This window comes from Camelina sativa, chromosome 7, assembly GCF_000633955.1.
Source record: "Camelina sativa cultivar DH55 chromosome 7, Cs, whole genome shotgun sequence".
In the NCBI taxonomy this organism is placed as follows: Eukaryota; Viridiplantae; Streptophyta; class Magnoliopsida; order Brassicales; family Brassicaceae; genus Camelina; species Camelina sativa.
In genome coordinates, this window is record NC_025691.1 from 16,397,679 (window position 1) to 16,414,130 (window position 16,452).

Here is a 16,452-nt window from a genome sequence, read left to right on the forward strand (position 1 = left end):
CTTTTGTATATAATGTAAGAGTTGGACTAAAGGAACCTATGTTTGGTCTTTCTACCCAAATCTCACGTACGTTATTTTTTTCTTTCTTGGCGTATGCATGTCTTGTAAGGATAAGAAGCAAGTGGAAACGGTAATGCCCATGAAGGACTCTTGGAAGTCTCTATTATTACACACAAACACGAAATTGAGATAGAGAGATATTTGTCATTGGTGTTTCGAGAAATCCTACAAAAGACGTCGGACAATTTTCGAAAATATCACATTTTTATTATTATGCATTGTAAATACCATTTTTTTAGTCAGTATTCGAAGAGACATTTTTATCATTTTATCTTTTTCATTTAGAGGGAATGAGAAAGTGATATGACGATGTATGTGAGATATGATTTGATTTTTTTCATGAAATCGTTTTAAACATTTTAAACCCGTCTAACCGGGCTTACAGGCATACTTCCAAACGGAATCTTGTTAAAGTTAAGAAAACATTTTCACCTTCAAATATTTTCTTAATTTTATTTTATGAGAGATAATGCGAAAAAGGCCTATTACAATTTATCTGATTATATATTTATTTAATAATCACATTTTATGTCATATTTTGTATGTTTATTTGTTATATAATATAAATTGTATCTTATCTTATATAATATGAGAAGAGTTTTTTCAACTTTTGCTAAAGAGATGACATTTGGCGTGTTATCTGTCTAACACCTGTCTTATTTTGTTGTTTGGACTTAATTAACTATATTCATTTGTACTTTGGACCTAAGTAACTAATCCATAAAACAAAAAAAACTCTCAACATTTTCTTTTTTCCTTCTTCGGTAAAAACCAGTTCTATGCGTCTTCTGATCTAAAGCCACCATTTATCAGTTTGTGGTTTCATCCTATAAAAAATTGATCATAGTTTCTTTTGAAATGATAAATATGAGTTTCAATCTTATGTATGATTCACGGACAAAAAACAGATTCTAAATTATGTAAAAAAAGTAATTCTGGGTTTCAATCTTATAAATGATTCATGGGTAAGAAAAGATTCTAGATTATGTTAGATTGTGGGATGTTTTTGTGTTCTCAAAATTCTCTTATCAATTCATAAATTTTTGGCTCAAATTTTAAATTTTGGGTTTCCATTTCTGCTTAGTTTATGGCCTTTAGTCTTATATAATCTAATGGTGGGATGTTTCCGTAATTAATTTGATAATTGCTTACTCATTTATTCCTCATTAGATCTTACTAACTCTTTTTCCATAAAAATAGAATTCATTCCGTTTTCCATAAATTTAGAATTCAATCCCTAATTACTCTCTTTTTAACAAGAAACTAGGTTTTTACCCGCGGTACACTGCGGGACTAAATTATAAATCATTGTATTTAAATAATATTTTTTAATTTATTTAGTTTTTAAATTCCCAATTAATTAACTTTTGCCTAATTAATTTATAATTTTGTTTAAAATGTTTTTCTTTTTCTTACGTTTTATACTGTTTGTAACCTAATTAACTACATCATATTTGTTATTGGATAGAATATAAAATTTTAGATTTGTTTTGTTTTCTAGAATTAAGCAGATGTGTATGTATATATGATATGTTAGTGTATATTTTATGTGTATACAATTTTTTTTTTTGGGAATATTAAGAATGTGTTATAGTATGTGTAATATTTTGTAGCTCATATACTAAATAATTTATAAGTTAATTTCCTAAACTTTGATTACAAATCTATAGTATATGAAATAAACTAATAGTTTTAGTGTTGGTTCTATAGTTCACATCCGCCATGCTTGGCGGGTCACGGAACAAAGATTTTATTAAGAAATATGCTAGGAATCACACATTATTATTTTGATTAGATTTTTTTCAAGGTTAGGGAATGTTATATTTATTTAATTAATTATCAAATTACTATTTAATGTAAATAGTAGTAGTTCCGATTTTTTTGGAAAGTTGCAATTATAAGGGAATAACTGTAAAATTAAAAAAATTATCATAATTTAATAAATAATAAATTATAAATTAAAAATATTTAATGTAAATGGCATGATTGTAAATAGGTTTCAACTCCAGGATTTATTTGCTAAATGTCTCCCAAAATGTATATATAGATTTCAATCATCATATTTTAATTTCAGTGTTAGGTTCCTATGAAGAATTATATTATTTTTATGTATCTTTCCAAAATTTAATAGGTATTGATAATTTTTAAATTTTTTTGCATTAATACTACGAAGTAAGAAATTATGTGATAATGTTTGACAAATTTATTTATTCATTAGAATGTTTATGTATGTCTTTCCTACTCTTTATGGGCCGGTGCGATAGTTTTATATGTCATACGCCAAGGTTAAAAAAAAAACCTTTTCATTATTGTGAATAAATTATAAAAATAATAATATAAAAAATTATTTTCATTATTTCCATATTGTAGTTCATTTTGCTTGCTCACATTTTTCTTTGTCTTTTCAATGTTTTCATGTTCATTTAACCATTTATAAAAAAATAAATATCATATTTTGCCTAAATCCTAATAACTCATTACTGTTTTAAAATTTTTCGAATATGGAAACCTTTTTATTAGAGTTTCAAATTTGTTTTTCTAAATTGAATTTTACTTTAAATATCAGTAACAACAAGTTTAATTAACATTAATCTAATGCTCATTCACCAACAATTCAAAAGATGAAATAGGTTTTTATATAAACCTAATAAAATTTAATCCGTAAATTGGATATATCTACATGAATAATCTACTATTTTCTTATATAAAACTTGAACTTCTATTTTTTTTTGAACTTATAAAAAAAATCTAATCATAACTGAACTTATAATTTTTATTTTTCTTACATAAAAGACCTAAAACTTTTGGTCTAAAATATGCCCCAGAAAAACTGATGCCCTAATCCTTGGCTTCACTTGCTTGGCCTATGGGTCGAGCCTTAACCTTGTTTTATTTTTATTGTTGGTTGTGTTAATGTTACTACATCATGAAAAAATGAACTATCATGATTTAATATGTTGAACATGTTAGCTTTTGTTCTTTTTTATATTTTAGAATCTCTATTTTTTTCATTCTTTTGGGCATTCATGTGGTAAAGCAGGCTAAAACTTCTCCTTATTAGGCGATGCATATGAGTCTCTCCATTATAATTTTAGTTTCTTATTAGTCTTCATATCTAAGAAAAAACATATTTTAAACTATTATAAAAAAAGGAAAATTGTATGTTACTATCATATGCTTAAAAAACCATGTTGTTAAGCTTGTGATGTCTTTTTATCTCATGGTACGATATGAGTTGCATTTTTCTATACTATTTCTGATTAATTTGACTTCTTTAGTGAGTAGTATATGCTAATTGTATACTGGTATCATATATTTTTAGTAATCTTAGTATCAAATATCGCATTTTTAAAAATACCCATTTTCCTATGCCACTTTTCAGTAATACTTTTCATGTTGTTTATTTTCAAAAATACATATTTTCAATGTATAAAATGAATAAATTCTAAATTCTAAAATCCAAATACTAAACTCTACTCCATCAAAACTATATCATAAATGTTAAATAGAGAATCCAGACCTTAATAAAAAAGTTCTTAAAATTAGTTTAACATATTGTAATTTGTGTAAAAGAGAACAAAAATGAAAATATTAAAAAATGTTATTTTTGAAAAGGAGTATCTCAAAAATATTATTTCTAACAAATTCTCATATTAGAAAGAGGTTCCAAAATTTCTCTACATTAAAAAAAATAATATTATATGATGAGAAACTCAATGGATTTCTCACCAATGCAGATGCTCTAATATGTATTGAAAATCTAATGGGAAAAATAACCATAAACATTCTATTATGTAATCAAAATTTTTCTATGTGTTGAAATACTCTAATACTATATATAAAATGAAAACTCAAGTAACTTCAAACAAATGAACCCAAAAAAATTAATATGATCAGTATATTTTTAAAATCACAAAAGTAAACATTATTGAGTAAACAAATAAAAACTAATAATCTCCAAATTATTAAAATTGAACAACAATGTAATTTAAATCCGTACATAGCACGGAATGACTTCTAGTTTATTTATATTAGTATTTAGCACATACAAGTCTTTTCATAACAATTTTCTCGCAAAAGGATCCAAAACATACAATTAAATCTTGAGTGGGACTTGCTGGTAACCCTTAATATACCCTATTCTCCTAAATTTTGTTTTTCTTCATACAGTAAATAGTTTTCTTTTCCTTATCAGCCATAGAAGACTAATTGTTAGATAAACAAAAATCAACATTGTGTGCATTTTTGTTATCAAAGACTAATAATTATTTTACGCACAAGACTAGAGGTAGGTGAGACCCAAGATCCTCTATAAACTTAGGAAGAAGGATTGAGATATTTTATTGGCTTTCTTAGACCCATGAAAACATTATACCGCATACATATATGGTTGAGTTCAATAAGGACAAATGTTATAGTTTTTTCTTTTTCAATGCGAATAATTGCTCTTTTGAAACCTTCAGAGCAGAATCCAAGCAGGGAAACAATATTGATATCAAATGTGTTGCTCATGCTCGCAACTAATTGACCAAGTCTGATGAGACACAACGTGAGGAACAGGATGACGTGACCAAGAGTTTAGTTGAGGGAATTTTGCACTCACACCCACTTTCTCTAAAATTATTTACAACTATACCTATTTTCTACTATTCATATACTTTTCTCAATTTTAATTACCTATTACCCCTCACTCTTTCTATTCTCTCTCTCCACATCAGATTTTATTTTCATAATTTAGTAATTAACAAAAAAAATCCAAAAACAAATTAAGAAAACGGTCACAATTTATTAAAAAAAATCAAATATCTTATTTACCGAAAAAAACAATTATTACTTTTTATTTCCCAAAATATATTAAAACACATAATATTTATGCTATAAAATCCTAATTACTCTACCACACCTCTCATGATCTTAGTTAAAAGAGTCCTAAAATTACTCTCAATTAAACTGAAACAACCCGACCCGTTTTTTTTAATAATAAATATTATATATAATTAAGCATCACATACTACTTAATTAAACAACCAACACACACATTACCAACCAACCGCAATACCAATCATAAACCAACATCCAATAACATGCACAGCGGAAAACATATAACATTAATCATAACAATCTTAACCATTCTATCCAACAACCTAGCATAACTCTATCCATGGTTCCAACATAAACAATATATCCGACAACATACAAACGAGACCCTAGATCATCCTCCTCCTCATCGCCATGATTCCACGATCACACTTTTGCCTTTACCTGCACACCACAAACAACAATTGAGATGCGTAAGTATTATCTTAGTGAGGCCGTCTTCCCATCTACTGGGTTATACACACAAGCATCTGAGACTCATGTTTAAGCAAGCAAACAAATACAAACAATACATCGAACCAGGAAAACAAGTCTCGGATGAGACTGGTGTCGACCGACGCTAAGTCGGTGTCGATCGATCCTGGCACAACATGGTGTCGACCGAGTGTCGATCAACACTGCTTCTACAGACGCGAACTGCATGAACACGAACGTCGATCCTCCGTTTCAAATCATCTCGACACCGTCCCAAACTCACCCAAATGCCTCAGAAACCTATGGGAAACCCGAAAACAACAAACCCAAGCAAGAAAACACCACAAATAGACAAAGAACAGCCAAACAAAAGAGATCTCATGCTTAGATTAACCATGGTCAAGAACTCACCTCTTTTACATGAAGATTAGGTTGAGAAACGGTGGAAACAACACCTTCACAAGCTTCTCCTTCGTTCCCAGCAACAACTCTCCTTCCCCAGCCACAAATCTCACCAAAAACCACCAAGAACAAGCCAAAATCTCACAGAAACACTCTCCAACGCTTTCTCTCCTTTTTTTCTCTTTTTCTCACTCAACGGTGACCAAAACAACAGAAACCCTCGACTTGTGTCGTCCTTTACCTTAAATACACGGTTTAGGGATTTCTAATTGAACCAAAACGAACAAAACAGCAATTAAAACCAACACGACCAACCCAGAAAACATGGTGTCGATCGATACACCAAGGGTGTCGATCGACACTCAGACCAAAAATGCGATACTTGGTTCGCGGATGTTACATAAACAACTCATGAATTTAAATTTTACGTGTTCTACCATATATTTTCACAAAATTATTTTAAATTTATCAGTTTAAATGTAAAAGAAAGAGCAAGTTCTTTCTGTTCTACAAAACAAAAAAAAAAATTGAATTACACATTTAAGAAAAATTAAAGTAAAAAAAAACAAAAAAAAACAAAAGTAATTGCCACTTAACGTCGCATAATTTAACATAATATATAAACGAGAAATTAACAACATATGTTAAGCTATCTGAAAATAATAAAAAGGTTACTAATTTTTGTAATTAAATTTTTAAATTTAACTCCTACACGATGATGAAAAAACTTCTTTCTATGATCTTTCTGCTAACTCCCCCACTATCTATTTATTTCTCCCCACAATAACAATACTATACCTACAAAATATGAATGAACAAAACACCAATGGTATCCATGCTACCATATACACATGATTATCATTTGTAGCGATCAAACTAAACTAAATGATATCCCACAATAACAATACTATACCTACAAAATATGAATGAACAAAACACCAATGGTATCCATGCTACCATATACACATGATTATCATTTGTAGCGATCAAACTAAACTAAATGATATCATAGCAGAAGAAAGCAGGTGCTCATGTCCAACAAACATATGTCAACAAATTAGGGTTAATGTTCATGTGGTCAAAGTTAAGTGGATGGGCTTGGATGAAAATCATGAATCTTAATGTATGAATATACTTTGTTATTGCCGCACATTCCGAACTGGTGGTGGAAAAGAGACTAACCTTGGAAAATTTTACTTTGTTTTGAATGAATCCATATGGAGACCTATCCATAATTTATTTATCCAGTAAATTTTGTTTATTTTTCTTTTCAAGTTAAGGTCTGTAACTAATCATAAGCTCTTTTTTTATGTTCTTTGAGTTTTGGGTAACACATGAACTTTGCAAAGAGATCATAACATAACATAATACTGCAATTGATTAACCACTTATTGTTCAATGACAAATGGATACTGTATAATCTAAAAATTCATAAAAAAAATATAGCAATATGTATTTTAAAATATAGAAAATATATAATCATAACATATTATAATTAAATAAATAGATAATTTGTTTTATGATAATCATTTAAAGTGTTAACAATAATAAAAAAAAAGGAAAGAAGGAAAGAAAGAGGAGAGAGGCAGTTTTGCCAAAATAAATGATATCTAAACAAAAAAACTTGAAAAAGTATAGTAAAAATAGAAAGTAGGTGAAAGTGAAAAAAGATGGATGTAAAGTAGGTGTGGGTGCAAATCTCCCTTTAGTTAATTAGTGTGAATGTGTTTTCTTGCCCACCTTTCATGTTCTAATTTAGAAGTTTATTTCTTGTATTTAAGCATCATCCATTGTAGAATCGAACATAAAGAAAATATTATCTTGAAAAATTATGTTTTTGTGAACCAAACACTAATTAGATTATAACTCCAAAGTTGATAGACTAAACGGGAGGAAGCAATGCCTCACTGAATCTATTAAATATAAAACAACTGAATCATATTGAAACTTTTCTAAGATATATATATATATATATATATGCATCCCAAATGTGAGATAAAATTAGAATTTTTACCAAACATTTGGATTGAAAAAACTGATAGTTATTATGAAACAAAAATCTTGAACTTTAAAACGACAACTAAAATTAAACCCAAAGAGTACTAATAGTAAAACATAATTTTGTTGGAAAAAATCAAAAAAGGGTTTGACAGGGACTAGCGTGTAAAACTGGACAATACCAGCTGCTATATCTGTTTGTCATGATTTAGGACTTTCACTTGTCTCCCTAAAACAAGTGTTTAGAAACGGACTCAAACAAATACACACGAATGTAATCGATCTAATATCAGAGGTCTTTCATGCTCAATAATAACATGTGTTCGATCAACGTTTACGATTACGATTAAACCACAGAGATTTACTCATAAACTAAAAAGCTTGCGATCATACCTAAGACTAATAAGAGGAGATTGAATTTTCCTCTGAAATCCAGGAAGATTCGAAATGAGGCACTACGGAACATTGCAAAACAGGTCTAGGAGGTACTTCAAGAGCATCCAAGTTTCCTTCCATCATCTCTACAACCCTGTTCATCGCTGGGCGATCTGATGGCCAAGGCTGAATACACCACAAACCTACCAATGTCATCTTCTTTGCTATCTCGTTGTCTTCTTCGCTGCTGATGCCATTCTCAATATGCCCTCCGTTGTATCCCTTCTCAAGATCCTTATATATCCATTCAGGAAAGTACGTTGAGCTTGTGCTTGACGATGGCTCTTCATTTGGTGCTCTGTTCCTTGCTCCAATTATCTCAAGAACCAACATTCCATAGCTATACACATCTGACTTGTGGGAGACTCTACCGTACACACTTGAAAACACTTCAGGTGCAACGTAACCTATCGTTCCTCTTGCCTCCAGCAGTGACAATATCGATTCAGTCCTCTCGCAAAGCTTAGCAAGGCCAAAGTCTGACACTTTGGGAGAAAGGTTTTCATCTAATAGTACATTTTGTGGTTTAATGTCGAAATGTACAATCCTTGTTCTGCAGCCATGGTGTAAGTACTCTAGACCACGAGCAATGCCTAACGCGATCATATATAGTTCCTTCCAGTCCATATTTGATGACTTCTTGCTTGAGATGAAATTATCAAGAGACCCATTCTCCAAAAACTCATAAATAATTGCTCGCTTCGAACTTTCAGAGCAGAATCCTAGTAGAGTAACAATATTGACATGAGAAGTTTGACTCATGCTTGCAACTTCATTTATAAAGTCTTCACCATTATTACCCTTTGAGTCTTTCAAGACCTTCACTGCAACCATACAACCATCAGAAAGGGTTCCTCGGTACACAGTTCCGAATCCTCCTCTCCCTACCTCTTCCGCGAACGAGTTTGTAATTCTCTTCACTTGTGTGTAGCTATACTGCTTAAGTGTAATAAGTGCCTTGACGTTCTGTTGACCCAGTGCTTGTGATGTTTTTCTCTTTCTCTTTCGGAGAATTTGGAGAAACAATGTTGTTAAGAACAGGAACAGAAGCAGAGTAACACCTACTCCTGAACCTGAAAGAAGAAAATGCAGAACATAAATCGTTTGGCTAAGAACTTTTTTAAAGAAGATCAAAAACGGTTATATATAAAGAATAGAAGAAGGATAATTAATCACCTATTTTCGCTTTAGAAGAGATTCCTGCATCTATTGAACGAGACCAAATGTTAGTTGGAACTCAATACACTACTCTGAATCCAAAGGTGTGTGGGACAGTGGTGGTTCTTATGGAAGAAAATTAGACTTGTACGTATATTTTAAAGAATAGGAGAAGATCAATCACCTGTTTTCGCTTTAGAAAATATTCCTGCATCAATGGAAAGGCACCAAAGGTCATTTCAGTTTTAGATGATATATTGCCAAAGTATGGTAGTTGATATCACTTAGACTGGGAGTATGCTTGCTAATGATATTTCTTACTTAAGGCTTAAAAAAGAGGGACTATGGTTGCATATGATATAGAATGAGGAAAAGACGAATCACCTATTTTCACTTACCAGTTGGTTGATGGAGTGGAATGCATTTAAATTCATATGGATTTTTTTTGTTGAAGCTACAGATTCCATGAGAGGATGAACATTTTTGACACGCCTTCTCATTGATCTTCACCTTCACCTCATATCCTTGTTTTAAAACCCTTTCCAAATTGGTCATATTCAACTCTTTATCTTTTGTGTCGAAACTCCTAGGAACGTTCACGGCGCAACTTGAAAGGCAGGTAAGATGGTGTTTAGGGTTTTCAGAAGATAATAAGATAGGACCTATCTCAGGGCATGTATAACTCGAGAGTTTATCAGTAGGAGAGAAGCAGAGGTAGAAAACGATTAGGTTTTTGTATGCTGGCGAAAGCTCAAAAGTTTCGGGAGGCAAGGATGCTTCCAAGTTAAAAGAGGAGCAAAAAGAGCTGAGAAGCTCTGCTCTGGCAATTTTAAGAGTGTTTAATTTTTGATTTAGATGAAAAACATAGTATTCTTCTTTTGAGATGAATAAAGAGGTGTTGTTGGTTTTGTCGCAGTGAAGCTCCAGCGATGGATGACCGCAATCTTTGTGACGATCACCTCCCCAGAAAGGGAAATCGGCGGTAATGTTCCCACACTGAAAAAGAGTCTCACACCTACTTGAAGTAGAAAGAAGAGGGCGAAATAAGGAGAAAATGAACAAGTAGATCAGGCAAGAAGTGGGGAGATAGTACATGATCCGTTTGATCTACGAACCGTGTCCCTTGTGTTGTGAGGAAACAAAGAGAGAGAGAGAGAGAGAGAGAGAGAGAGAGAGAGATAAATAATTGGAAAGAATCAGGGTTGTGAAGGACCAAGAAAAGATACAGAGAGACTTTGGAGTCTTTTATTATCACTACTTGTATTTATTAGTTGACTCAGAGAAACGAAACTGAGATATTAGAGATATTGGCCATTGTGTGTCGCTCTTTTTTCCCAAAGACTTTTCTTGGAATTTAAGTCTCTAGCGTGAGTGAGATTATAAGAAAGCTACTCGTTGATAAATCGGGTCAGCTACTCGTTTATTAGACGCCAGAGCCGGATATCCAGCTCCGTATCCGGAGGATCCTTAATTTTATTAACCAATTTTGTTTTTGCACCTATTTCCTTTCTTAATTCGTTTTTCCTAAAAGAAAATGTACCTACAAGCTGTAAAACATATATGTTGTAGATGTAATAGTTATTGCCGTAGTTACATCTTACTAGCTCAATTTTTGTTGACAGTTAGAGAGAGATGAAAGAAGAATCTAATTTCTCATTAATTGGAATCAGAAACAATACAAGTCTATATATACTAAGTGTATTAAGCTAAGGGAAAATTAATACACCAACTCTATACTAATCATATATAAACTATACAATACAATATAAGATTATAGTGTTAACACCCCTTCCTCAAGTCTTTGAACTGGAATCCGTGGATGGAAGGAAAAGACTTGAAACACACATCATGTCAAGAAGAGAGTGAAATGGACCAGCTTGCAGAGGTTTGGTAAGAATATCTGCAAGTTGGTTGCTTGTGGAAACGTGGAAGACTTGCTGAGTTCCTGCGATCACTCGATCTCGTGTACGGTGCAAGTCAATTTCTATATGCTTGATGCGCTCGTGAAAGACAGGGTTGTTGGCAATGTGAGTGGCCGATTTGTTATCACAATAGAGCGTCGGTGGTCCATGAAGTGGGATATGGAAAGCCTGCAATAGTTGTGTTAACCAAACCAACTCATCAGAAGCTAAAGCCATTCCCCTGTACTCTGATTCAGTACTGCTGCTACTGACGATCTTCTGCTTTTTAGACCTCCAAGTAATAAGAGAAGAGCCTAAGAAAGTACATAGCCCTTTGACTGATCGCCGACTGTCAAGACAAGTTCCCCAGTCTGCATCAGAGAATGCAGTCAATCGAAGATCATCCTGAGCAGAGTAAAATAAACCTTGTCCCGGATTCCTCTTGAGATATTTAAGAACATGCTGAGCCGCGTGGAGATGTGCATCAGTAGGACAAGACAAATACTGGCTCAATTTGTTGACAGCGAAAGTGATATCAGGTCGGGTGATAGTCAAGTACAATAGACGTCCGATTAAAGCTCTGTAAGAACTGGCCTCGTCTGCAGAGAGAAGTACACCAATGTCCTTGAATAACGCCTTAGTAGGATCCATCGGTACATTCTTTGGCTTGCAGCCTAAATAACCTGTATCACTCAAGAGATTCAAGCAGTACTTACGCTGACTAACGGATATACCAGATGAGTTACGAGCTATCTCAAGCCCCAAAAAGAACCGTGCCGGTCCTAGATCCTTGATCTTGAAAGCCTTCGCAAGGATCGCTTTGATAGATAGGACCTCTACATCACTATTACTCACAATCATGATGTCATCAACATACACTAAAAGTGCTATAAAAGATGAATCAATCATTTTGACAAATAAAGTATTCTCAGAAGGTGCCTGGGTGAATCCATTGTTCAAGAGAAGAAACACTTATACCATTGACGAGAGGCTTGTTTTAGGCCATATATGGATTTGTTCAAGCGGCAGAGAGGGTTTGGAGGTAAGACCCCAGAAGCCGGAGTATATCCAAGAGGTAGACTCATGTATATTTCTTCATCAAGTTCACTGTGCAAAAAAGCACTTGTGACATCCATTTGGCAAAGACTCCATCCTAGCTTAGCTGCCAAACCAAGAAGAAACTTCACACTACCCATCTTAGCAACTGGTGAAAAAGTTTCAAAGAAATCAACTCCCTCGTGTTGAGTAAAACCCTTGGCTACCAATCGATCCTTATACCGCTCAACACTACCATTGGCATTGTATTTGATTGTATAGACCCATTTACAACCAACTACATTTTTACCTGGAGGTAGAGAAACAACCTCAAGCGTCCCACTCTCCTCCATATTATCTAGCTCCACATCCATAGCCTTCGTCCATTTCTTACATTTGATGGCTTGTTGAAAAGAGGTAGGTTCGGTGTCGAGAGAAAAAGAAAGGACAATAGACTGATAAGGAGATTTAAGCTGTTTATAGGAAAGAACTGAGGAAAGCGGATATGGAGTTTTATGTGTTTTAGGAAGAGGAATAGGTGATGTAAGATGAGAAAGGGCACAATGATAATCAGACAAATAGCACGGTACCTTAGCTGTGCATCGTGGTCTAGCATTGTTTAGAGGAACGACACTAGTGTCTGCTGCAACACTCTCTATGGTAAACGGAACAACACTAGAGGTTGTATGCACATGTTTTGATGATGCATGAGACGTCATTGCAAGAGGGATGGGTAATGAATGCATCACATCATCAGGTAAATCAATCGAAACTGGTAAGATCTTGGAATTAAAAATCTCAGAAGGAAAAGATGCAGAGACATCATGAAAGTGGAAAATTGTTTCATGAAAAATGACATTATGAGATATGGAGATAGTATTGGTATCTAAATGCAACACTTTATAGCCTTTGTAACCAGACGCATACCCCAAGAAGACACACCTATCAGCACGAGGACTGAACTTATGACGATCTTTCATCAACGTAGAAACATAACACAAGAAACCAAAGGCTCGAAGAACAGTATACTCTGGTTTTCGCTTAGTAAGTAATTCGTAAGGCGTAGCATGATGAAGCAGAGCAGATGGAGTTCTATTGATTAGAAAAACTGCAGTTAAAACACAATCACTCCAATATGCAAGTGGGACATTAGACTGAAAAAGTAAAGCTCTAGCCACATTTAGGAGATGCTGATGTTTTATTTCTACTATAGAGTTCTGTTGAGGCGTGTAAGCACAAGAAAACTGATGCAAGATGCCATTTTTCTTAATAATATCTGTAAATGCTAATTCAGGGGCATTGTTGATTCGTATGACTTTGATTGTAGAGCTGTATTGAGTATGAACCATTTGTATAAAATCTTGAAAATTAGCAGAAACATCACTTTTATTTCTCAACATATACAACCAAGTAGCTCTAGTACAATCCATCGACTGATTCTGTTGAGAAAGGGCCCCAAACATCTAAATGAAGTAAATCAAATGGTAAAGCTGACAGTTTACTATTAGACACATATGACAATCGTTTTTGCTTAGCTAAATGACACACATGACAAGGAGATGTAGACTTCGTAGACTTGGAGTCAGTACCCGGAATATGTTGTAACTTGTCAGCAGATGGATGTCCAAGGCGAGCATGCCAAAGATCACCATCAACCACCAAGGATCCAAAGAAATGAGACAAAGGAGAAGGTTGTGTGATGGAAGACGAAGCATGAGATGCAGTTGAATCAAGTTGCAATATGTAGAGATTATATAATAAGATGCCTCTACCAATCATCAAGCCCTGAATAAACTCCTGAATGAAACATGAGTTAGGAAAGAAATGTGCAGAACAATTGCTAGATTTTAACAAACTACTAACAAATATCAAGTTAAATTTAAAAGAAGGAACATGTAAAACATCATGTAAGATGAGAGAATGCGAGAGATGAATTGTGCCAGTGTGTGCAATATCAACTCTAGTGGCATTCGGTAAAGAGACTGTCACACCGGATACTGGTACCGTTTCACTGAACAATGCAATATCAGAACAAACATGCGTTGTGGCACCAGTGTCTATAATCCAAGAACCATGTGGAAGACTTGAATAAAGAGATGATAGGCATTGGTGTTGAAAAGTAAGGTGATCATGTTCATAACGAAGAGAAGAAGAAGGAAAAGGGATAGTACCAACAGATGATTCAATAGCCATAGCACCATGTTCATAAATGGAAGAAACCTTGGCAGGAGCCTGATTTTCTGGAAGAGTCATGTGAGCTGAAAATTGCTGAATCAGAGTCTGCATCTGGTCTGAACTCATTTTACTAACATCCAGATTGATCGCATTCAAAGCCGGTGGAGGAACATAAGGCATCGTCGATGTGACATTGGCAACAACATGAGTCCTCGGTTGTTGATATTGAGCTTGTGATGGACCTTGGTTCTGACTCTTAGATGGAAGACTCTGTGAATGTGGTCGTTGAGCATGATTACCAGAAGAGATACTCTTGAAACCAGGAATGTATCCATGTGGATAACCATGAAGTTTGAAGCACTTCTGAACAACATGTCCTGACATGCCACAATGAGTACAGAGAGGTCGAGATTGCCTTGGGCGATAGGAGTTCTGAACTGCATAAGCCACATGATCAGGTGGTCCAGCATAAGTAGAAACATCAGAAACATTTGTAGTAGGAGGACCAGAAGTTTGAAAAACAACACCATCAGTCCGAGTAGGCTTAGCAATGTTCTGTTGCCTCTCATCTTCAGTCACCATGTGAAAAGAATTCTCAATCGATGGCATGGGCTTTATCATCAAAATATGACGACGAGTGGCTTCATACGAGTCATTTAGTCCCATCAAAAATTTTGTCACCCGACTCCTTTGTTGCAACTTCTCCCATAACAAAGCAGCACTACACTCACACTTGCCACAAGTACAAATAGAAGTTCTACATAGTTCTTAAGCTCCTCCCAAAGAGTTACCAATTCAGTGTAATAAGCAGTCACATCCATTGCTCCTTGATGAAGTGAGCTCAGCTTCTGCTCTATTTCATAAACTCTCGGAGCATCATCCTGTTTAAACCTCGAAATAATATCTTTCCAAATCCCTTCAGCAGTTGGAATAAACAAAAGACTCTGGCCTATTTTCTTGGACACAGAATTCATCAACCAAGTAGATACCATATCATTGCAACGACTCCAAGAACCATAGTCACGGTGATCAGATGATGGTTTAGAGATCGTACCGTCAATAAATCCCAATTTGTTCCTGACATTTAGAGCCATTCACATGGACCTTCGCCATGAGTTAATCTCGGCACCTGTAGTCAATCTATCCGAGACTAAAACTAATCCAGCATGATCAGTGCCATGAAGGAAGTAAGGATTATTATATTGATCAGGTTGTTGAGCCGAATCGGATACTGAATTCGTCATAACCAAGAATACGATACCATAAGCAAATCGGAAAACACCAATCTCTCAAACAGAGAAAATTGCAACAAGAACACTTACGAGAGCAACGACGAGGATAACAAACACCGCAATCGCCATTAAGAGATGTACAACGAAGAGAGAAGCAATTTGATTAAACGTCGCACTCATCATGGAGCAATTTTGTGAAATCGAGCTGGATTTGAGCTCCAAAAAAGAAAAGAAAGAGAAACCCAAAGAGAAGAAGATGATCGAATGAGAAATCAAAAGAGAAATCGAAAGATCGGATGATGAATCAATCGAATTCAATGAAGCGGAAGAAGATTCTCTCACTAACGTTCTTGCTCTGATACCATGTTGACAGTTAGAGAGAGAGATGAAAGAAGAATCTAATTTCTCGTTAATTGGAATCAGAAACAATAGAAGTCTATATATACTAAGTGTATTAAGCTAAGGGAAACTAAATACACCAACTCTATACTAATCATATATAAACTATACAATATAAGATTATAGTGTTAACAATTTTTCTCTTTCAAAAGTTAGTATTCTCTGTCAGGAGAATATAAACTTTGTCTACAGTGCTAAATTTTGCGGTTTATTGTTACTCGTACAAATAGGTAAGAGGAGATGCAAAAGGAAGAAAAGTAAAAAAGCAAAAAATAAATAATTAGGAGCCTTTAATAAAACTTTAGATTTATCATTTTGATGCATAATTTTCATTTTGTTTGTTTTGATGTTGTGCATGAAGTTGG

The 16,452-nt window shown here is 34.0% G+C and overlaps 1 protein-coding gene across 1 annotated transcript; it reads right to left on the reverse strand.

Annotated features, from left to right (window-relative positions):
- Positions 8,031 to 10,560, reverse strand: LOC104701278 (LEAF RUST 10 DISEASE-RESISTANCE LOCUS RECEPTOR-LIKE PROTEIN KINASE-like 2.4). Its single transcript, XM_010416931.2, has 4 exons — positions 9,744 to 10,560; positions 9,530 to 9,553; positions 9,364 to 9,393; positions 8,031 to 9,260 (listed from the first exon to the last, which is right to left on the reverse strand). The coding sequence occupies exons 1-4, from the start codon at positions 10,438 to 10,440 to the stop codon at positions 8,152 to 8,154; spliced, it is 1,860 nt and encodes a 619-aa protein (XP_010415233.1). The 5' UTR covers positions 10,441 to 10,560; the 3' UTR covers positions 8,031 to 8,151.

Excerpts from the sequence above, each read along its gene's own strand:
- LOC104701278 (XM_010416931.2), bottom strand. The coding sequence starts at position 10,440 with ATGTACTATCTCCCCACTTCTTGCCTGATCTACTTGTTCATTTTCTCC. Across the intron at positions 9,554-9,743 it reads TCCACTCCATCAACCAACTG|GAATATTTTCTAAAGCGAAA; the intron begins GTAAGTGAAAAT and ends CCATTGATGCAG. Across the intron at positions 9,394-9,529 it reads ATTTTCTAAAGCGAAAACAG|ATGCAGGAATCTCTTCTAAA; the intron begins GTGATTGATCTT and ends CTCGTTCAATAG.